Raw genomic sequence first — 24,395 nt, 5'->3', positions numbered from 1 at the left:
AACCTGTATGATTTGACTTTTTCAAGATTCCCTTTCTTTTTTTTTCAGAAGGCCACACAGCTGTTTTCACAGTCTTCCCACTATCCAGTGGTAAGGAATATTGAGATGTGTCACTGAATTAAGGGGAAAAAACAGGAAAGAAGCCCCTTCCTATACTTAACAGGCAGCACGTCCAGACTTTTAAAATAAAGATGCAAAAGAGGCTTAAAATTATAACTGTTTCTTCAACAAATTTAACCAGACTACATAGAGGATAACATTAAAATATCACAATAGTGTCTTGTTCCTCTAGGGTTTTCCCTGGCTCCACATTCTTATAAGTTTATAAGCACAACCACATTAGAAAAAATATCAGAGAATCTAAGTGTACAGATACATAGTGAAATAAGTAAAAAGTTGAAAATAGTGCCAGAAGTTCATCATCTGTATTGGGGTTTATGTCTGTTTTTCATATGTTCAGTCAAAAGAAAAAGAAGGTAAGTAATTTTTTTTTTTTCCTTTAAATTCTTGTTCAGTCTGATAGCCTTAGGGAAGCATTCTGTGGATCAGAATAATATATAATTACTGATTATCTTTCTTCCCTCACTCTGAAAAATCTAACCAGTTCAAGAGAGAATGTTTTCAACATGTAAACAAGGCCATGAAAGCATATTTTATTACAATTTATCATACATTACTTGGATACCTTCAGGCCAGCATTTTATCTAGCTTTCATCATTATTATACCCATTGACTCTTCCCACTTAGCAATGGTTAAGGGTCTGTTTGTAATCATGGGCAACTAAGAAAGTTTTCCAACTAAGTTCTAAGCTCTAGAGAACATAAAAAAGCCCCATTAGGAAGACAGCATGAAGACCTCAAGTACCCAGAATGTTTATCTGAGGATGTATTTACTGTAAGGAATTAAGAGATCATTGATATCAGGTGTTTTATTAACCAAAATTATCTCTGTTACATACCTTAATTGGAGAAATATGGAAATGCTCAAAGAAGCTGAGCATTGACAGGTCTGTTAGGGAAGACTCCATTAGCTCAGTGTTAAGTGCATCTACATCTTGCTGAATTAATTTAGACTGATTTTATTAAAAAAAAAAAAGAACAGAAGTTTATCTCATCAATATATAAACCAGCATAATTTATATATGTGTGTGTAATATAATTAACAATATTATCTATATGTAAAATACACATACATATAAATCAATAGCAAAAAAAATAATCCTAGTCAAATGTAATGAAACAGTTAACTAAGTAGTTAAGTAGCCAACACCTCCAAAACTGGAAATAGACTAATTACTTTTGTATACCAGATTATAACTGTACTAATACTTTTCTTTAATTCAGGATAAAACAAACAAAAAAAACCCCACAACAATTTCTGGGTGGCTTTTCCAATTTATACTGTATCACTTGATAGTCCCTTAAATTCTTCAATCGCTGAAGTTATCACTTCTAAATTAACTTAGAAATATTAGTAAAATAACTAACTTCCTGAGATTCTTTGCATTTTTGTACTTCCTCAGGAAATCAGAATTTTTATACAGTACATCTGAAGACGTAATTTCTAAGAAAAAGAAACTTGTAAGAATGACTCTCCTATGCACACAAACCAAATGTTTCCTTTCTGAATACTCTCCACCTATATAAGACCTAATTTAGAGCCATTAATATCTGTTCCTTCTACTCTCTAAAGATAAAAGACACTGTAGACTAACAATTAGAAGCCCACTCTATAAACCCTAACCTTATTCCAGCTACCACCCTTAACACTTTGTAGCCACAGTTGAAACAACTGTGTCATCTATTAATGAAACACTAAAAGAGCAGAAAACAGTTACACATACCCAAGTATCAGTTACTTAAACTTGTCAATTAGTAATGTTCACAGACAATGTTTAACAGAAATCCCAATGCTTCACTGAACATTATCTTACCACGTCCATTTATTCACTGTTGTCAAATGCAATATTCACTCATTTAAACTGAAATATTCGGAAAATCACAACACCGTAACCATAAAGACCCTGTTCTGGCAAAAATTGGTTTCTCTCATACGTTACCCTTTGCCTTTCAGCTTCTGGGTCTGTAGATGGAGTGAAAAGTTCACTAAGTGCTCCTAAAAATCCTTGATCAATTTTCAGTGCCATTTCCTGGATAAGAACCATGAAGTATCTAAAACGGGAAAAACCAAACAGTGTATATTTGTAGAAGTCTAACTTACATATCACATGCTTACCATACGTAATTGAAGTTTTGTTACGCAATGTTGCATATTAAGACTTAAAATCTACAATACCGTCTATTTATAGTTAGAAGGGCTTACCAGCCTCACAAAACTATACATTACTGTAGATTAATCTCTTAACACTTTCAAAATTTACCTAAAAATATTAGCCATCACCAAATACTTGTTATATTCATACATTATGATTCCATGTGCTCCATGGATAACATCACCTAAACAACGTATTTCTTCCTCTTATCCAGCTGCCTCTCCCCAAAAGTTGTATTACTGAATATTTATTTTGTTAAAATACACCATCCTCAAATCTTATATCCACACTAGTCGGGTACAGATATTTGCATTAAAAACCATCAGTATAATGTTTTTATCTCATTTTTAGTACAAAAACTCAAGACACAGACATATTAACAAAAGAACATACATTTCACAATAGAACACACTGTACTGGGCTACATTAGAGACTGTATGAGCTGTCTGTTGTTAGAGCACCAAATAAACTCAGCACTGTACAGCAAACAGGCAGACATGCAACTCTGATACTGTAGTACAAGAGGGAAATAACTCTGATTACTAAAGAACTTGCGTAAGAGTCCCTTCACGTGGTCAGTCCTTACTTTCTAAAAGTACATTTCTTTTAGAATGATGTTTTCACTGGAGATGTTTAAAAACTCAATCCAGAGTTGTTTGGTTGGATAGGTATAACTTGAACAAGGTTCCCTTCTAAAATGCATTAGACTTCTAAAATTGTATTACAGCGCACTGTTAAACTCACTTGAATTGCAGTACTTTGCTGTATTCGTTGAACCTAGTGATGACGCTGATGTCAATGAAGGGTTTTGGTTCTAAATAGAAGGAAAAAAATCTAAGTGCATGTAAAAAATAAACTGCCAAGTTACTACTTCAAGGCTGAATAAATCTGATATTACTAAAGGCTTTCTCTTACCTGAATCCAGAGCAATCGACTTGGGAGGGGCTACAGGGTGAAATGCAACAGAAAACATCGATCCTGGTAGTTGATTATCAACCTAAAAATTATTGCATAGTTACAGGAATATTTTAATGACACAATAATCAAAGACCATTTCCATTTTAGAAGGCTTGAGAAACTTGTTATATATATTGTGTTCAAGAAGGTCATTCTTATTTGGGGGGAAGGAGAAAAGAGGAAGAAGATTACGTTGATATTATTTTGGAGTGTTATCTATTTAGTTATAAAAGGCCAGATGGTTGGAAGTGTTGCACAAGGGATACTTCCACAGGTTTGCATTCACAAAGATTCTTTTAGAGGGTCTGCAGCTGATGGCATACATTGACTGTAATAGTGAAAACTACCTTCAGGGAAAAATAAAAATGCAAAAGGTAAAAGGAAACTCTTTCCCACTAGCTGGTCAGGAAAAGCATCAATAGGGTCCTCAACGAGTGCCCTCCCCTAGGGGACTCTGAAGTGCAAACGGAGAGGAAGACAACAATGATGATGATTTCTCACCATTATTTTCCTCCAGTACTAAACACTTCTCACTAGTACCTGCTCAAGCACTCTATTGGTTATTTTAGCAACACTATTAGTACAGACTGCAGTATGCTAATTGGGTGCAAATGTTGCACATTACTTCACTGTTAAGCTTACATGCAGATACATTATTGCATACTGGTTTTGAGTATTTAAATGTCTATTACCTACTTTCCATTAGACAGGTAGTTTTTGTACTTAAGATCTCCGAACCTCTAGATAAGCTCTCTAGAATAATATGTTACATGACTATATATAAACTATGGTAAACAAATTTTGAAAAAGGTTGAGGTTTGTGTTTGTTTGTTTTAAAACACTAAAACACCTCTCTCCAGAAATAAACTTTTCATCACAGCACCCTGCTTTACACTAACCTACATTTTTGTGGAATTTTTTCTATACTACTTGCAAAATCCTGGGATGGCAGTTCTGCAGTACTCTTCCATCAATGGAGCATTCATAGCACCTCTTCTACTCTGACCTAGTGAGCAGAGCACCACTCTGCAAGATCTGGAGATTCTTCATATAAATGATTAAAATAAAAGCCTTAAAGTGTCTGTTTAGTTTATAGAACATGATGAAAGATGGTACCTGCAGCCAATACAATTGAGCCCGTAAGCTTCTTTGGTGAGGCGACTGTTTGAATTCAACCTGAATTCCTGACAGGAAGTTGCGTCGGATGCTGCATCTGACTGGGAGACGCATTTCCATTGGAACCTTACTAAAATTCACCTGGAAATATAAGAAAGCAGAGCTAACACAGTTTAATTAGAGAAATAATATGATGTTATGTTACTAGTAAACAGACTGGCAAATAAAACCTGCATTTTTCCTTATTTCATGATCACATGGCTACTGACTTACTCAATCCAATTATCTGCGTGGAAAGTAACGAAAACCACAAGTTAGTCTGATAAGCACATTACATTGCAACTTTAGTTGCCCCAAGCCTGTGTCATCTTAGTAACTATTTCTTTATGAATTATATATTACACTGGCATAATTAAAGATATTTACATGCAGCTGACTACTTTCACCCTGATCCTGAAACATTTAAATTATGAGAAGCATAAGGAAAAAGCTCTCCTTTATGCCTAGTCAAGTGTGACAACTTACAGATACAAGTTTTTGATACCACACAGTTTAAATGCACTACTGCCATGTACAAAACCTAAGTATTCATACAGATAAGGGTACATATGTTTTTCAAAATGAAAGGAGAATATAGAAAACAAGCCTGGTTATGGTAGTATGAAATTCCTGTATTTTACTTAGCCTTTTCAACACATTAATTCTACGTGGAATACAGGTATGTATAATTAATGTCTGAAAAAGCTCAGTTAAGTGAATTAATTTCAAGACTCTTTGAACGCTATAGGCTTCTTTATCATATCAAGTCATGGGAACTGCAGCTTATTAAGAAGCTAAAACCAAGAATTTAAGTTACATCAACGACAATTTAAGTTCATAACTAAGATGCGGATACCAAACAATCTTTTCTACCACACAAAAGCAAAATTCTTTGAGATTCTTACTTCATAATACGAGTCTGGAAAATACCTCAATGCTGCCTCAGTATTACCTCAATAAAAAAATATTCTACTGTATAAAATGTGAAAATATTAAAAAAAAAGCTTGCTTTTTGTTTGTGTTTCTCTTAACATAGCATCTATCCTTTCTTAGCAAAACAGAAGTCTGTTTTAACTGTTGCACATGTTTTGCAGTCATTTAAACACTGAAACCTCAAAACATACCTCAGTATTGCTGTCTAGTTTATGCCAACCTGGAGCTTGGAAAGCACTCTTACAAAGATACTTTTGATAGGCTTGTTCCAAAAGGTTTATTTGCTTTTGATTAAATGGTTTCCACTTTTGCCTCTGTTTCAGTTCCCAAACAACACCAGAACTGCAAGACAAATAACAAGGTTAACAGTTTAAAAGTACTTAAACCTTTCTTATGCATGCAAACCATGTAAAAAGATATCCTGATTTTTCAGGCTCAGAAAAACTGTTTACTTTTTTTTAAATAGAAGCTAAGAAAGGAGGCAGTTAAATACTATTTATTCAAATTGCACAATAAGAATAAAGGCAGAACTTAATTTCACTTAATAAGGTTTCACTTATATTAATTTCATTTGAAAGACATCCCCTTCAATTCAACTGTATTGCTAAAATTATAACATGCTATCAAATTTTGATTATTCAAAGGAATATTTAGGTTTCCATGTGCAGTACCTAGTAATTCCAATATAAGAGATTTCTTTTTTATTTTCGTTGTTAACAAGAGAAAGTCCAAGACTATGGATTGACAAGCTTATTTCTTGATCAGGTTGCTCCAGCTCCTCTGCTTGTCGTGCTTTAGAAACTAATGCAACATCATCTGTGAAAAGTAGCACTCGTTGGCGTCCATCCAGGAAAGACACCCAGTGTATCTGAGTATTTGCATTGTAAGGGAATTGGCCACATTCATCCTGTATTGGGGGAGGGGAAAAAAGTATATTACAGGAGTAAATCCATGATGTTGCTGTACGTTCATAAGCAAGCAAGTTTACTGGTACACATACAAACCAGAACCCAGTATTTTTCTTGTTTGTTCAGTTTACTGCATCACACTGATTCGGTGGCATCTTGTATTCTGACACTGGAAAAAAGTTGGGGGTTGGGATTTTTTTGTTTTTTCTTTTGAAAAGTAGGCATTCCAGCAATATTTGTGGATGGGAATAATATTGGAAATTATTAGGAAACAAAGGTCTTCACAGCAAAAGAAAAGACTTAGAATCATAGGTGATGGGGGAAGTAGGCATGAAATCATATAGCAGGAAACAGTAAAACCAGACAATGATTAAGATCACTGCTCTTCAAATGCAGATATTCCTTATTTGTTAATTTGTGAGGCAAAACTGGGATAGTTAAAGGCCTTTTCTCAAAAGCCCAAAATAATCATTAATGTAACCATAATTACATACTAAGGAAATCAGTTTCAAACTAAAAACATTTTTAAATGTTAAAAATTTGACCTAAGAAAGTGCTTACACAGTAAAGCACACTGTAATTGGTTAACTGTCAGAGTTCAGCTGTGAGAAACTAAATCCATTCCCAGTATAACTGAAACACAAACTTGCTTTCCTGCCCCTACTTTTAGATACTAATATTTTCGGTTTTCTTATCTTAACTCTGTGCCTAGTCAACTGAAAAACCAAGCCACCTCTGAAGAATTCGGAGTTTAATAAAAGGTGCAAGAGGGCTGCTATTCAGAGACAGACATAGAACTTCATTTAGCCTACATTCCAGTTAAATGAGAAAAATCTTTCTCCATCAATGCTTGCAGCCCCATTCTTTAGCAAAATACTTGCCCAGTCTTATCCTGGACTTAGCTCTGCTTCTAGTTATAGTTTCCCTCTTTTCCCCACTCATTTTCCATCTTGATCATTGTTATTCTGCCCCCACTTCACACATTTTCCTATTATAATATTGCATGAGTTACAAACACTGAAATAGCTTTTAGCGAGCAACTCAGAATTTTCTGCTCCATGCAAGCATTTCCCCATAGGAAGCAAGAGTCACAACAGTCAGGGGTTTTGTCCATCTTTAGGGAGATACTTAAGCTGAATGCAGCACTGCTAGAAAATTGGTGAATTATTCATCCTCTGTACTATTTAGGTACATCCACAGCTCATACACTTTATCCTTCTTTCATACCCAAGAAAACCACAGAGAACATGCAGGTTGGAGTTTGTGTTCAATCCTCCAACTATATTAAATCTAAACATCTAAAATCTTGCTACTTGAGGGTAAGCTCAAAAGTCTCTTACAAGACAAGACAGATGCAAAGTTACTAAAGAAGCTTTCTCCCAGATAATTTTAACCTTTTTACAGTCCTGGATTGGTTCAGCATTTCCTTCTCCCCTTCTGAAATTTACCTTAAGTAGGTCATGTTCACCAAAATTTTGGGAGTAGCCCCAAGTCAATTTTCTTGTTTTAGTTGGATCTGTCCATGCGAACAGGCATACTTGCTTTGGTTTCAGCTCCATTTCCTCTTGTAATCCACTGCAGGTTAAAAGAAAATGAGTAAAATGACTGCATTCTTTGATTAAGACCACTGATTGAAGTGGTGCAAGCAGATCACCATGCTATATACTTGGCCCCTCCAGCCTCCTGGGGTGAAGCATGAAGGGCCTAGGCTATCCACACCAAACAAGTCCAGCTTGTCACCAGGCTCCTGGTGAACTAGGTCTATACGCCCACTTTATTGTCTCCACTTTCTCAAACTACGAAGGCTGCTTAAAAGTAGACACAAGATTTCATTAACAGAAAATGATACAGAAAAGGGGTTTTCTTCTATTTTTCAAGGTACCTATGGTAAAAAGAGAACCACTTTCTTCACAAAGCATACCCCCTGGTTAAACAACCAATGGTGAATTGTTTCTTTCACATACCTCTGTTTATATCTGAGCGAATCCCATGAAGTATGGTTAACAATAAGAGCTGGAGCAGCTCCCTCATGGTAATCAGAGAAGCTTATGAGAGTAGAATGCTCAGAAACGTTCACATCTACCAGTAAGCCCCCATTCTGGAGAGAAAGTTTGACAGAATATTTGTTCCATGCATAAATTCAAGTTAGAACAGACTAAATTGTTATTTTTAGATCAGTCTTTCACTGGCCTCTTACAAATGAAAAAAGGAAAATGTACTCTACATTACCTATTAACAGTAAGCTCAGACACAGTGGTCACTGGCTTAAGGCAGACATCAGTAACATCCACAAACTATTTGCTGATTTAACTTAATTGAAAAATTATATTCAAATCATAACATTTTTAAGAATTCCTCTATTTGGTTAAGTTTAGTGAAAAGTATAGGCAAGCATTCCCTTCACTTTCTGTTACAAACCTTAAAGTTACATTTAAAAACCGCAGTTTCCTGCATACTCCTTGAAAATCTGAAAGGCTATTCTAGACAAACACACTAAAGATTTAAAGGCATGACAAATATAGCAATAGTGTATTAAGAAACGGATCACTGAGCAGAAAAGTTTGTTGATTAAACTTCTAAACAAATCATCTTAAGTCAGTCTTCTAATGGCTTTCAAGATCCTGCTTTCTTCCAATATACTTGCAAGGTATTTCTGAGACACGTACAGAACAATTTTTCTCATTTGCTTATACAAAGGAGGTACTTCATACTTTCCCTTTTGGATAGTCTCTTCAGATAGCTTTCTCAAGTGCTTGTCTAGCAAGGTAAATTGTTGGTTTTGCTATGCTGTAAGGTCTGGAGGAGAGGTGGGAGGGGACACATCTACCTTTAAGTGCATCAACAGAACACCAGATCATTGATGACATCTTGTTCCAAAAACATTGTTTCCAAGTGCTTCAGCAAACTTGGAGGGCTAGATTATCCTCACAGTCACTTGTATTTCAGCTAATTATGACAAGCATTATCTCCAAAGACTTATCTGAACATCGTCATATATATATATACACATTCCCTAATGCTAGGCTAGGGTGAGTTCCAAAATAATTAAGTTTCTACTACTTGAATCATAAATTATTTTAGCCATGAATGGTGTGTCTCCAACATGTATTAGCTTATCAAGAAAACAAAAAATACATTCTATTTTAGGATAACCATTCAAACAAACTGAAGGCACCTAAGAAATACCCTCTACAAAAGAACAGATGTAGAGGTGTAGTATACCATTTTTAATTTAATAGCAATAGAGCTGTTGAGCTTCCTATAAGCTTGTCAAAACTAGATCAACCTGACTACTTCACACAGCTATGAAACCATTAACAATATTGCAAATTGGATTCACAACTGTTTTATGCAACAGAACCAAAGTTCAGTGCACCAACACCTTAAGGCATAAGGTTTCAATCTTGATGATCTTGGGCAGTCAAGCTTTCCTAAGTTCAGTACCATAAGGCTAAAGTAATGGAGCAGCAGACCACACAAAGTCAGTCTCACCAATTCTTCCAGCCTCAGCAGAGTACCATTATCCTGGGCTTTAAACAGGAATGGTTTGGATGAGCTTTCACAGCCAACTACTCTTACACAAAGTTCACCAGATGAGTTTTCAGGCCAAAATGGAAGACACTGTAAAACAAGAAATATGCATGACTTTAACAGTTCATATATGTTCAATATAGTAAGCCAGCAGTAAAGCTAACAGTCTTGTGTGACTAAAACTATTCCAAATGCCTTAGTTCTTACCCCAGTATCTACTGATGAACATCTCATCTAATTTACTAAATTACCTAAACTGAAGGACTTCATTAATTTACCAACATATGCAAACTGTGCTGTTCAAGTTGCCCTGAGATGTGAAGTATGCACATCAGGCCATCAGAAGTGACAGAGCTTCTATAAGAGAACTGCTTTTTCCTTAAGTGACAGCTAGAGACCAGTTGTTTGTCTACAGTAGCATCCAAAGGAAAAAAACATTACCTCTGAAGTCGAGATATAATTCCATTTATTAGTTGGAAAAGAGCCATTAGGACCAATTTCTCCAACTTCTAGTTCCAGAGAAGATTTGTTTGCTATTGTGTAGAATGGAGTGAAGGTAACTATCCTGGTAAGGTTAAAACTGCTCATTTTGATGCTAACTCCAACCTGTTGAATAATGACAATTTGAGCAAACAATCAACAAGCTTAAGAGAAAAGTCAGGATGGAAAAAAGAAATGCCAACATTACTGTAATTACAAAGGCTAGCACACAACACTCCTGTTCTGAACACCTGTAGTAAGAGAACCAAACAGCATGCAGTAAAATCAGCGAATCTATGCAACACAATAAACACAACGGTAAAGAGACAGTTTTAGCTGTAGCATTTTGTAGCTGTAGGATTTGTGGGGAAAATCCAACAGGAATCCCTCTACATAAAGTAAATCAAGACAACCCAAAACGATCGTATCAGAGATCAGTTAAAGAGTATATGGAAACACAACTCCCCACATAGCTGCATATTATTATAAAGTGTATTCTTTATTATGCTTAGTTGTGGAAATGTAGTCTTAGACAAGGCTGTTGAGTGAAGATCTAAACACTTGCAAACACTCAGGAATTTTGAGTGTGAACTCTTATCTCCACTATGCGAGTTCACCACTGTATTTTCAAACAGCCTAGTACTACTCATTTGTTATATAAACCACATGTTTATAAATTACACTGCAACTTCTATTGGTGAAACTACTTGTTGCCAGGTGCAGACCTGAATAGCTGAGGCATAAAAATTATTACACTAGATGTTAAGTATTTCCATGGTTTAAAAGCAGTGTAAGAGCAGTGTAAGTAGTCAAACGAAGGCCTTAAGGAGAAAAAGAAGTCAAGACAAAAAGAACCCCAAGAGAACTGCGTAAAACACAGAAACCTAGCTTACCAGATAGTCCATGTTATTCGCTGAACACCTGACACATCCATAGCTTCCTACAGTATCAAGGGAAAAGCTACTGGACCAAGTGCTAGTTGAAATACGTAACTGGATCTACACACAAAAAAACAACATGGGAAGTACTTCAATAAATTTATTTTAATTTTATAGTTCATGCATTATGAAGTGCAATTATAACACATGTAGCAATACAAAGATGACACTTAAGTGCTTTTAAAACCTTCTATAAGTTAAGATAAGCTTAAGCATATAATATCACTACTCATATTCTGATTTATTAGTCTGTGCCTGAGTTCTGGGAAAGATGTTACCGTAAAAGGTAGAAAAATAGAGAGGGCCTCATTGACTCTTATGTTCATGACAGCACACACATAGACGAGGAAACAGCTACAATTTGCTAAAATTTGCACTCTATACCACCAGCCAGCTTCTGACCAGGACGAAAGTTAGCAAATGGGATGCAGTGCAAAACCTGGAAAAAGTTACAATAGATTTTTTGCCTACCTGCCTTCCCTTCTACTTAGTCCAAAAAGTATAATTAGTAAGAAGAAAGCAGCAGCCAAATAAAAGCCTATAGATTCAAATACTACCAAGAAAATTCCTTAGACATGATGTGTGTGCATGTGTGTGTTTCTCCCCCTCAGAGCAGGATTTTAAACACCACCACCACAAGCACCGCCTAAAATAAGCATACCTTATTTTTACTAAAAATATTTTTCTTTTTAAAGGAGAACAAAACAATATCTCTGTAGTCTGCTGGATGCTTCACATGAGTGTCTTCAGCTCGATACTGGAGAATACGGGAAGTCTTGTTGATTATCCAGTAAGGACTGAATACAGACAAGATCATACGGCTTCCAATCCGCCTAGAATGTATGTAAATATCCACTGTCATCACTGTCGCAGAATGGGATGTGAAACACACAGAAAAAAATTCAGGCATCCCATCACAAATTTTAAGATGGCCATTCCAGTCTTTGCCTTGATATTTTATCAACACAAGCTCCATTATTTCTCCATTGATTCTTGAATGAAAAACATCTGCAGCACTCCCTTCTGTCAATTCACGGGCTTCTGCTGTTCCCTGTAGCAAAATTAAAAGGAGCAAATTAAGTTTTTAGTGTATAAGATTTAGGTATTCAAAAAACAGCATTTTATTCTTCTCTTGCAGGATGCACTTGTTTCAGTTATCTCAGTACCACCTGTTGTGCTGGGTTTGGCTGGGGTAGAGTTAACTTTCTTCATAGCAGCTAGTATGGGGCTGTGTTTTGGATTTGTGCTGAAAACAGTGTTGATAATACAGGAATGTTTTAGTTACTGCTGAGCAGTGCTTACACAGAGTCAAGGCCTTTTCTGCTTCTCATCACCAGCGAGTAGGCTGGGGGTGCACAAGAAGTTGGGAGGGGACACAGCCGGGACAGCTGACCACAACTGACCAAAGGGATATTCCATACCATATGATGTCATGCTCAGCGTATAAAGCTGGGGGAAGAAGGAGGAAGAGGGGGGCATTTGGAGTGATGGTGTTTGTCTTCCCAAGTAACCGTTACACATGATGGAGCCCTGCTTTCCTGGAGATGGCTGAACACCTGCCTGCCGATGGGAAGTGGTGAACGAATTCCTTGTTTTGCTTTGCTTGCGTGTGCGGCTTTTGCTTTACCTATTAAACTGTCTTTATCTCAACCCACGAGCTTTCTCACTTTTACTCTTCCGATTCTCTCCCCCATCCCACCTGGGGGGAGTGAGCGAGTGGCTGTGTGGTGCTTAGTTGCCAGCTGGGCTTAAACCACGACACATGTCCCAGTTTCCAATCACTTTAATTTGAGCCTGATCCTATGAATAATTTGACATCAAAAGCATTTTTCTTGCAGGAAAGTAAAGACTGCTTAATTCTGGATTTCAGGAAGGCAAACTAGTTTCAATGTATCCCCTGTCTCTGTTCGTTCCCCCCTCCTCCATGATTTCCAACGGCAATGAGTTCTTATTCATATACTTACATTACTGGGTGCAACACTGAATTAGACTGTGCTGAAGAGGTACAGCCAGGACTTTTCACGTTAAAGAACAGCCAAGGCAGAAAGCAGGCAGCTGTGACATACTGTTTGGTAGCACAGCTTTCCTTAGGCAGTAGCATCCCACAACAACAGCTTTCCTAGTTTTTACTGAGAATCGGTATATTTTACTGTATTGAACAGTGGCCAGCCTTGATCGGTTGAGGGATGTGAAGACAATAAGCACATACCCATCTACAGGTACAGTGACTTCAGAAATAGATTTGAATTACTAGTTTCTAGCTCCTCAATCAAGGCAATGGCACTCTGTTCTACATTCTGTGACTCTGAGTATTGAAGTGCAGTGAAGGTAAGGAAAACTGGAAATAGTGCCATTAGGATGTTGGACAGAAGTGAAAGAAAGATATAAATGAATGCCACAGCCAGTTATGCGGGTAGGACAAACCAGAACAAACTAGGATGATAGTTCTAAATCCTCACACCTTTTCTATTTACTAAAATCACTCAGCTTTCATGAAGAAATACTAGATACTGGAAATACTGAAAGATGATGAAAAAAGTCTGCGTAGCATCCCACAAAGAAATCTTCCAATTTGTGCAAGGGAGGCCTCACAATAGTCCTCAGTAAAGAATCAGTGTCAGAATGGAAAGAAGTTGTGTTTTCTACGTAGAAGAAAAGCTCCAGAAATTTAAGATGCTTTTTCTTATGCCTCTCCCTGTGAAAGAAAAGACACCTTGCAAAACACAAAAAGGATCTCAGAAGAACGTAAAAGAGAAAGACCCATCCAGTACAGGATTTATATTTAAGGAGAAAGGCAGAACTGGACAGGTCCACCCAAATTAAAAACAATTAATCCCCAAAACTCCCAGCATGAATCTATCAGCCAACTAACTAATTTGTAATAGAAAACACAAAAACCAACACTGGTTATCTTCCACAGTACCTTCACCTCCACTTCTAAGTAAATATAGTCTTCCTTAAAACCAAGTAAAGGATTTACAAATAAAACCATGAAATAACTTACCTCAAGTAAATATCTCAAGGAGTATGGTAAAAGATTCCTCACAGTCAATGTAGGGTAAAGGTGGATAATGTAGGCAGGATCCCACTCCCCTCCAGAAGTTGAAATAAAATTTAGTTCATCAGGTACAGCTGTTGAGCTGATGATTAGAGGCAAGAAATTTGTCTCCATGGCTGGGCACTGTAACAAGCACTTTACTTCATTGCTCCTATGTAGCTCTTCCCTCCATGCAATGTAAGTTGTGGACTCTTTAAACTGACCCTCTAACATTCCTGTTGGTCGAACATACAGATGACACCTATGGGAAGAAGACAGGTAATGGAACACAAGCTTTCCATTGACAGCTAACTTCAGCCATTTTAAAAGTAATTGCTAACATTCTGAAGGGCTTTTGCAGCACACTAATTACCCAATAAAGGTAGCATTTTGGTTTTTTAGCCCAGTAAGGCAGAGTTCCAAGTGCAAATTTTAGCTTCCACACTAATGCTGTATTTGTGCATCAGTCTCACAAAGATTAGCCCTACAGAAGAGAAAAAGCGTACCTGTATGAATGTAAAGGAACATGAAATTCCTCTTCTGGCTTGGATATACCAACTGGCTCCAGCAGCTTGGAGTCTCTAGCCAGTTTATAGATTATAAATGGGATTGAGAAATGGTTCTTGATCTAGGATCAAAATGCATAATTTTCATTACACATCTATGGTACAAATTTCTAAAGGAAAAAGTATGAATAGCAACAAGGAAAAACAACATTAGCAGATTTAATTAAACTCCTCTGGAAAACAGACTTCTATGCATCTTAGTAAGAAATACAATTCTGAAGGAGAACAATATGCAAGTGTATGAGAAAACTATGCTACTTTTAAGTTCCATGAATTGAAAAACATACTTAAAATGCCAAGTCACATAAAAAGTACATTTTCCAACCTCAGTGATGACGGTATTAGAAAGTCAAAAGTTAGAAGTAAAAACCAAACTTGTCATTTATCAAGACGACACACACATATGGAATACAGATAAAAATGCATGTAACAAATAGAGTAAAATATTAATAATTTGCCTTTAAGTAACTTTTTGGAAAAGTATGATCTCAAGAAAAACGCATTATGGAAGAAAAGCAAAGTCACTCAGAAGAGCACTGCTTTCAGGCTTTTGGTTTGTTTGGTTGCTTTTTTTACCTGCAGAGGAGATCGTACAGTAATAGCCTTATTTCCTTCTGTAGCATCTATCTGTACAATGATCGACTCTGAACGATCAACAAGAGGGTTTCTTACGTTGTACAGTCGTCGACCTGGTTTGGCTATGGGAATGTTTACCACTTCTTTATATCCTTGAAGTTCTAACCCATAAAAATATACAAAAGTCTTAATTAGGCAAAACAAATCACATCATTACCATTTTCTATTTGAACAATACTTGAGCTTCTCTAAACTCAGCAACAACCAGGATCAAAGCACTCTCTGGTAAAAGCACCTTGAAATGGTATTTGAGCACCACTGAAGAAAAGCTTTAAGGTCAGGATACTCTTGAAGACCGTAACTTTAGATTATGATTTATACATAGCACGATAAATACACCAAAAACAGTAAACAAAGGTATTCATTGGGTGAATTAACAAAATGCAACACAGAACATGACCTTTATGTCATGGCCAAGTACCTTTGTATGGGATGGGATGGAAAGGAAAAAAAAAAACCAAGAAGATTATGTATTAGTAGCTATTATATTCTATTCTCTTAGCAGTTCTTTCTGGCAAAGCTAAAAACACAGAAAAATCGTAACTGCTCTCAATTAACTGGGTAACTACAGAAAGCCAAATGGTAGTAGGGATATGAGAAATGAAGATCCTGTTTAACAGGAGTTGGAACCCACAGGCCTATGTCCCAGGGGTCTGTAAGATGGTCTATCAATGACTCCACTAGAATGTCTTCCATTTCTTCCAAAGGGGGAGAAAAAAAATATCGTACTTTTCACTCTCTGAAAAACTGGAGAGAAGGAATTTTACGTAAGTCCAGCAGCTGGTTTTATTTTTTTTTTCCTGATTGCCATCAGGATTCAGAAGTAGTTTCAACACAATCTACCTCACCTGAATTTTCATCACATTGAATTTAACCATGTTGACTCCCCCATCTTTCCATTCTCAACATGTCATAACACATCGTGTTCACTAGCGTAATACCTAAATTTAAAGAGAAGGCAGAGCTTTCTTGTCGGTACAATGCAGACAACTTTCCTCGTTGGGGCACTTCAAAAACAGAGTATTCCAGTTCCATGTTCTGACCAATTTCTACCTCATTCACGTTTTCTTTTTCAACTGAACCAACTATCCGAAAATTGGAGCTAGGAAGCACTTTGAGAGGAACACCTAGGGCATTTTTCAATATGAAAGGTGCTGTCTCTTTAAAGGAATAGTCAAACGTGGGTGCAGTCCCTTCTGAAAACGCCTGCAATTAACAACATATAAAATAAGTCATAAACAACGACAATAACATATATATAAAAGCTTTAAAAAGACAGTTCCCACCAACTACCATTTTAAAGAAAAATAAAACATATCTAGATATACAGCAATACCTATGCTTTGTATAGTAGTATTTCAGGAAAGTAAAGGTTACTTCCTGAAAACTTCATTATTGTTCTGTGATTTGCAGCAAATGCTGATGCTACAATAAGCATTCATGCTCCTCATCGGGAATTTTTTACAGTTGTTGGGTTGTAAGAGAAAAATAAGATCTGGGACACAAAAGTCCCAAGCACATTCACCATGTACATACTTCATATTCAACCACAACTTACGCTTACAAACATTTGTTTGATTACACAAAAGCCATGATAACTGACTGCCAATACAGACTTACAGTATAAGCAAGTAGTAACAGAGAACTGCTGTTCACTTAGAATTAAAAATTAAATAGACATAAGTCACATTCTGTAAAAATAGCTTGATTTAGTAAGGAAAATTTCTTCCCCTATAAAAAGGGGAAAAGCAGCCTAGGACATTCATAAGCACACATACTATCATGAGAAAAATAGGAAATAAAGTATTTTTAACACACTGGACATTCTGCCTCTACAGTTTGAAGGCCAATCCCAAAATGCACACTTTTCTCAGCGTTCTATTAAGGAGAAAATACGGAAGGGAAGTAAATTTCTCTTCTAGTATTTCAGAAAAAGGATTGCAGGAAACATTTGAGTTTATTGGAGGGTTTTATTTTCATTCAGCCTGCTTGTAGGGCTGTTCCTTAAGTCCTGCATAAGCACATTTGTTGTTCTAACACAGAAATTGCTTCTTTCAAAAGCGAGCATCACCTTTTTGTTAACCCTAAAGGACTAATCGGAGTAAAACTCCTCAGCCCTGCTAGATAGTATTTGCCAGGGCTGCAGAACAGCCATTGGCTTATGACTGGCAGCACAGAAAGTTCTTAAAAAAAAAAAAAAAAAAAATCACAACTTCCTACAGACCCACATAATTCGACACCTTCTGCCTGTTAGGATTACCTTGGCTAAATTACTGAAAACAGCAAGACAACATTTGGATACTGTTATATTCATTGTATCCTTCGAAGAGATATTAACTGCAGTTTGTGGCTCAGGAAGAACAATGAAATCATCCCCAGGCATCAAACTTCTCTCTTGGACAGGGTTAGTCTTCATCTGAAACAAAAATTTCATTAGGTAATTATGAACACATAGATTACTTTCTCTAATGTTAAAACAGGAAAAGACTTGACCTACACTTGACAATTTCGCCAAGCAAAGGAAAACCTACTTTACCTTGTAAATCTCAGACACCTTACACAAACACGGAAATTTTATACCAACATTGAAGGCAAGCAAGTTATTTTCTTTCCTCTATATATGTGCGGTCACATGCTATGTTTTGCACATGCATTGGACAATGAACATTATTCAGAAAAACCTTTAAGTGTCTAAAGACAGGTTTTTTTTTTTCCAAGTGAAATTGCACAACTCCCTCAAAGCAACAGCATTCAAAACGTCAACATTCTGTCACATAAAACTTAAGAAATAGCTGTCTATTCAAACTGTTTCAGATAGTTACAAGTAAGTTGACATACTTCCAGCTTTAAACTCCACTGCTTCCTTCCTCCTTCAATTCGTTCAATAAGCGGCTCCCATACTGCATAGGTTTCATTGTAATAATGAATCTAAAGAAAGAATCAAATTAAATCAGGCATCTAAAAATAAAGGACTGAGTTCCTTCCAATAGCATTTAGTACAAAAAACATTACTAAGAAAACAATCAATCTTAATTTCACATTTTGGAGGTCTGGTATTTACTTTTAATGGCTTCAAAAATTAATATACAGAAGTGTAATATAGCATACATTTTCCATAAGCAACATCAGTTTTGAAGAAATGACTACCTGGCTTGTTTTTAGAGCAACCAGACAGCCTGGTAACTCCACATCTTTTTAACACCTTCACTTAATATAATGCACTCTCTGCCCTCTCCTACACTGTTTGAGAGAATGACTTTGAGATCAACTTCAACTCCACAAGTACTTCACTGTACTATGAAATAACAATTAGTCTGAGCAAACTTTAATCTGTACCTGGTCCACTGGAACAATTCATTTAAATTATAGCCTACACCAAGTTTTTACTTCCCTTCAGCCACTGCAAATCCGAATAGAAGTTGTGGACCAAATAGTTCCAGACACTCCCTTTCAGCTATCTTCCTCATCCCTCCCCTCTCCTGGAACCACAGTGCCTTCCCCCAGTTGGATATGATTAGGCATGCATCTTCCATACTCTATTATGATATGCACATTTAGCGATGCAAGAAGGCTACTTGTGTATTCAGTACAGAATGGATTATGAGGCACATTTGGTAAACTAACAAAATATAACTAAGACGATAGTTAACCTATTGCACAGAGCAGCTGCACATCTGGTTGTATGACATTTGAACACGGTGCCTCTGTAAGAGACTTATACCATCTCAGAATTTACCGTATCTTGGGGAAAAGTGTTGCAATAGCTGACAAAACAAATATGGTGTGATTACAATCCAAGAAGTAGAGAAGATTTTGAGAAAAGAATGTAACTTCTATCTTACCAATACACACAATGCTAGAGAAAAAAAGAAGGTGGGCAATAAGAGTTAAATACCCATATTCAACTAATCCAAGCTCATTGTTCATACAGCAAAAAGTGAATATGCAAAACTAACAGAAAAACAGAGAGGACTACATTATTCTGCAGTAGCAATTGCCATTGAAATCTACTATCGATGGCAAAGTTTCTGTAAAAACCACATTATCCTTAGTTATACTTGCCTGACTACTAAAGAACTCTTAAGAGCATTACAATTTAAACCTATTACTGATTTAGCACACAGAAAGTGTACTGAAAACTACTTTAACATTATGAAATGTGCAAAAGTGTTTTAAACTGTTAACAATTTGATTCTACATACCTCCAGTGACATATCAGCAGTGACCTCCATCAGTGAGGACCAGTTTTTAAGGACACCCGAAAACACAGATTCTACTAACAATAAAGGGACAGTACGATGTCCCAGACCACATTCCAAGGTCATCTGAACTGATTTCACTACAATGTCAAATTTCTCTTGCTTCAGTGTATGTTCACAGTCCTTGAAAGTTTCTGTTGCTTCTGTGGCTACATCAACACCAAGAAACCAAGCACTGCACTCATCTATAGGCTTCACTTGCCACAGATTCTCAGAAACTTCAGTTGTTCCTCTAGAATCCTCCTCTGTTGTTTTGGGTCTTATGGCAGCCATAATGGTCATCACAGTATTCAGAATTATTGGTGATATCTTGAACAAAAAAAAAGTCCTTTATAGCTCAAAACATTTTAAAACCTGATTAACGTACAAAGTATGTGATAAATGGAAATGGCAAATAACTCTCGGGTTCTCCATTACAGGTGCACAGCATTACAGGCCCTTATAAAGAGACACAACTTAAATTCCAGGGTAAAGAAACAGAATCCATTCATGTCCATTCATGGACCTCCTCTTATTTTCCTTTCCTACAAAATTTCCCAATTCCTACCTCACAATCCCACAGGCTCAAGAACAAAATTCTCAGACTGGAATTTCACTTTTACTGATATGTGGTATTCCCATAACAGCAGTCAGTATCAACCTACTCCCTACTACACTGTAAAACGTGAATTTATTTCTAAGATCTTTGAGGTGTTCAAAAAAGCATGTTTGCAGAGTTATGTACACCATTTCAATTAGCAGTACAGTACATATGTCAAAAGCTTTATGCTTTAGGAACAATGTACTACTGATTAGAGTTTAAGACTTCACCACTGACCCCCTTTTCAGATTACAAATGCAATTTTGTGAACTTTTTATAGGAAAATTAGCCAATTACATTCAGAAAGACCTTTACTATAGACACAATTACTTATTTACCTATTAAGAACAAGGTATTTCACGTTGTGTATCATTCTGGAAATCATGTTAAGAGCCTTAAATTTACATTCATTTGTGTGCGTGCTCCTGCTTATAAGTCTCTCTGAAGAGAAAAATAGTGGTGGTGGAGGCAAGGGGATGGGTCATTTCATAAATTTGGAAGAAACTGGTAGGAGGAATCCTAGTATCTGAACTATTTAAATTAGTCCTTTTTTGCCAAGAGATTGCCAAAACAAGGAACATGTAATGATTTTTTCCAACACAGAGCAGCTCTAAAAAGGATAAATGCCTATTGCTGGAATCAAACTAATAGGGAAAATGGAAGTTTTAAATAGCGATACATAAACTTGAAAAACCCCAAGCTACAATTTGAGAAACACACCTGTTCTTCTAAAGACAGTTGTAATAATCTTACCTTTATAGTAAGTTCTTCTACTGTTACAACCACAGTTTGTAACCCTGAGACATGCATCATATTTTCCATGACCAAAGAACATGGCTGTAACACCTGAGTGAAAAATATAACTTGATTATTAAGGTAACTCCTGGAATCTAACCTTTTCAAATGGTCTTGTATTTTTTAATCCCATAGGCCAAAGGGATGCTGGTCCCATAAAACAACAACACGTTTCAGAGTAACAGCATTCTTTCCATACCACTGCTGTGCTTCATTCCAGCATCCAAATTTGCACAAGAGCAATTTTGTACTGGAAGGTTAAAAGTTAGTGAAATAAAACCTTTTGACATAAGACTTAAAACCAGACAAAACAAAAACCCAACACACAGATAGACTGATGGTATAGTCAAAAAACACCTGAATCCTTAAGAAAACTAAATGCATAAGGAAAGATCCCATTTGTGAGATGAACCACACAGGCCACCTTTGTGGCTCAATGCTCCCTGCCAGGAATGAGTAGATTAAGTTCCAGGCAACATACTGATCAGCATACTCTACTGCAGCAAGTGAACTGACAGGCAGTAAAAGCTGCAGAGAGGTATCTTAGTCTTCAAAACACCTTATACAATTTCTTTGCTAAGAAACTTTTAATTTAATTTTCAAAAACACTACACAGATTTTCGACAGAGCTCTGTGTGATGAAGTCTTGCACATACTGATTAAAAGATTCACCTTTAAATGGCATACCACAGATGCACAGTCCCTTCCTATCTTCATAATAATCAACGATACAAAAACTGAATTTTCTGAGTGCTATGGATATGCCAACTTAAGGACATGCCTGCCAACAGTTCTCATAACTTGTTTTTCATTATGAAAAAAAGTCTTCTTACCGAAGTAACACTCTTGTCTTGTTTTTCTTTGAGAAAGGCACAGGCCAACACTTTGAAGCCCTTCACTTGAGCAGTCATCCTTTGTGCGAGCTTTCCAGATGTCAGAGAAAAGTCACATTGGAAGGAAACTTTTAAGGCAGGGGCATCAGCATTGGTCAAATTAGCAACAAATACAATTTCTGGATCCATGATCACAGCTTTCACTGTCATATTTGGCCATGCAGATATTTCTGTGAAAATAAGTAAAAAACCCCTTGAATATAAAAGGTTTGAAAGCATTATTATGTACATAATACCTAAAATATGCATAAAAATTGCTACATAACTTTAGAGGTATGAATTTAACAAATAATGTCTCAATTTTTACAGGAATACTTTGCTGAAACTCAGTATCACACAGTGTCCAGAAATCAGCAGCAAACTAGTCAGAAATTTTGTTTTGAAGAAACAGTTTGTTTCAATTTTGCAAAAAGACAGTATTAGCTTTATACACTGTAGTCAACCTAAGCACTGGCTCTATAAAGCCAAGTTGGAAATAGTTATCTTCTGGCTAAATACGTGCAGTAACTAACTTCTTTAGAGGGAAGATTTACTATTTGAAACCAAATTAGCAACATACAATTTCTTGTCCGAATATCCACTCAGTCTCCACACAGAAGGAGAGAATCATATCGTATCTATCTCAGTTAAAAGCAGGACTCTCTAACCTAGTCACTTTGGTTCTCAATGATAGGCAATGTAGTGGCATGTGACCCTCCTACACCCTAGGACTCGTTATATGGGTTACTCGTGCCTAACACTTGCTGGTAACATTGGAGTATCACATCTATGCAGTGGAACAGGTGCCAAGCTGAGGCTTGGTGCACTACAGGAAAATCGAAGAAAGCTAGGCATCATGGGTGCAGCCAGCAACACATTTGAGTAGTCCTGAGTAGCCCCTGCAAGTGCCTTTTTTCTGAGTGCGTACCATCCCTCCCTTATCACAGGACTTGGGCATATCTCCAACAAGGGAAGGGAGAAGAAGTGAACTGCTGACATCACTGGAGCAATTCATAAACCTAAGGCTTACTCCTAGCACTCTGCCAATTCCCCAAAAGAAAGGCAGGGCTCTCGGGAACCAGCTAGACAACACAACCCACAGATTCAGTCTGACCAAAACTCAGGCAAGCTTAGCAATCACTTAAAACCAAACAAGGGAAAAAAAACACAACACCAAACCACACCACTCAGAAGTGGTCTTTCTCACCCGTGTTTCATCATGCTTTACCTTTAGTCTTCAACCAAAAAGAGGAAAGCTGTTCATCAAAAAATTAGTTTTCCATAACTGAACTGAAATAATAACCTACAGTTTCAAAATACACAACTTGCAGAAGAAAGGGTAAAACATTCTTCGCCACTCACTTTTAAAGAGTAAGTCGTGCTTTTTACTTCTTTAACTACTATCTACGTGGTGCTTTTTACCCTAAGGATGCTTCCTTTGCGATATTACATGGGTAAAAATCCTGTTTAGCATGAGGGATTTTCACTATTTAGCTCTGCTGGAGAGCACAGCTCCACTACTTAACACAGCAGCTTTAGAACTACTACTGCTTACAACAGTCTATGGTATCAGTAGCCAATTTACACATTGTGAAAAACAAACTCATTCTGTAAGTCTGATAGCAGGATAGCATCTTGAAAACTTTTGGATTATTTTATTTTCAGTATGAAGTCCCTGAAGGAGGGGAATGGGGGTAGAAATTAGTTTTACAGACCTGTTTCTGGCTTGGATTTCCCAGAAGCAACATGCTTTAATTGGAACTGTGCAGATCTTTCAGTTGAGGATGCCGGCATTGAGTTAATGAAAAAATCTGCTACTGCCAACAAAAACTCCATACTGGCACATACGTACAGCTTGTCAAGGACAGCAACGACTTCAGTTCCATCTTTATCCTGCTTGTAGCTTATATCTATCATAGAACTGTCATTTGTGTCATCTTTCTTGTCTATCATTCTGGAAAACAAGTTTAATAAGAAATATTTCAAACATCATAACATAGATCTAGAAAGACAAGGATGCCTAAGTGGTGTAATTTTTTCTCCGTGCCCTTTATAAGTAAGAATTACAACATAAGCAATCAGTCTTTCCTCCAGAAACAAGAGGGTATCTCTAACAGAAGTGTAATTTCAATTTAAAATTAAATTTAAATTCAATTTAAAAATTGTGCGCTACAGTTTTGGAACTACTTATGCGGCACGTAACAGTCAGACAAAAGTTTCAGTGCATAGAACTCACTAACTGAGGCTGGTTGCTCTCTACTCAGCTGTTCTACACAGTTTACTATAATACTCAAGCCCCCCAGGTTTTTTTTTTTGTTGTTGTTTTGGATAACCTGGAAAATCAACATATAAAAGAAGAAACTTGCTTAACATTATTAAAATTACATCATTCATTACTTCAGTGCACAGTATGACAGGTAACAACTGACAGCCCTATTAAATTTAATCAAATCCCATGTGAAGCAAAGTATAGAA

The 24,395-nt window shown here is 36.6% G+C and overlaps 1 protein-coding gene across 1 annotated transcript in view; it reads right to left on the bottom strand.

The window, feature by feature from the left end:
• The window catches only part of VPS13C (vacuolar protein sorting 13 homolog C), a 101,403-nt gene that overhangs the window by 19,090 nt on the left and 57,918 nt on the right, over positions 1 to 24,395 (bottom strand). Inside the window, exons 51-73 of the mRNA XM_059824112.1 lie at positions 23,636 to 23,874; positions 21,882 to 22,111; positions 21,007 to 21,099; positions 19,617 to 19,982; positions 18,253 to 18,342; positions 17,675 to 17,830; positions 16,356 to 16,620; positions 15,355 to 15,515; positions 14,719 to 14,840; positions 14,180 to 14,474; positions 11,837 to 12,226; positions 11,131 to 11,235; positions 10,199 to 10,363; positions 9,719 to 9,847; positions 8,191 to 8,324; positions 7,675 to 7,801; positions 5,990 to 6,225; positions 5,510 to 5,660; positions 4,347 to 4,487; positions 3,189 to 3,270; positions 3,018 to 3,087; positions 2,061 to 2,172; positions 960 to 1,073 (exon numbers count right to left, since the gene is read on the bottom strand). Of these exons, the coding sequence (XP_059680095.1) occupies positions 960 to 1,073; positions 2,061 to 2,172; positions 3,018 to 3,087; positions 3,189 to 3,270; positions 4,347 to 4,487; positions 5,510 to 5,660; positions 5,990 to 6,225; positions 7,675 to 7,801; positions 8,191 to 8,324; positions 9,719 to 9,847; positions 10,199 to 10,363; positions 11,131 to 11,235; positions 11,837 to 12,226; positions 14,180 to 14,474; positions 14,719 to 14,840; positions 15,355 to 15,515; positions 16,356 to 16,620; positions 17,675 to 17,830; positions 18,253 to 18,342; positions 19,617 to 19,982; positions 21,007 to 21,099; positions 21,882 to 22,111; positions 23,636 to 23,874 (3,973 nt within the window). The remainder of the gene's footprint in view (positions 1 to 959; positions 1,074 to 2,060; positions 2,173 to 3,017; positions 3,088 to 3,188; positions 3,271 to 4,346; positions 4,488 to 5,509; positions 5,661 to 5,989; positions 6,226 to 7,674; positions 7,802 to 8,190; positions 8,325 to 9,718; positions 9,848 to 10,198; positions 10,364 to 11,130; positions 11,236 to 11,836; positions 12,227 to 14,179; positions 14,475 to 14,718; positions 14,841 to 15,354; positions 15,516 to 16,355; positions 16,621 to 17,674; positions 17,831 to 18,252; positions 18,343 to 19,616; positions 19,983 to 21,006; positions 21,100 to 21,881; positions 22,112 to 23,635; positions 23,875 to 24,395) is intronic.

This window comes from Gavia stellata, chromosome 13 (genome assembly GCF_030936135.1).
Source record: "Gavia stellata isolate bGavSte3 chromosome 13, bGavSte3.hap2, whole genome shotgun sequence".
Classification (NCBI taxonomy): Eukaryota; Metazoa; Chordata; class Aves; order Gaviiformes; family Gaviidae; genus Gavia; species Gavia stellata.
Note: the sequence above shows the minus strand (reverse complement) of the source record. Positions and strands in the feature narration are given on the sequence as shown.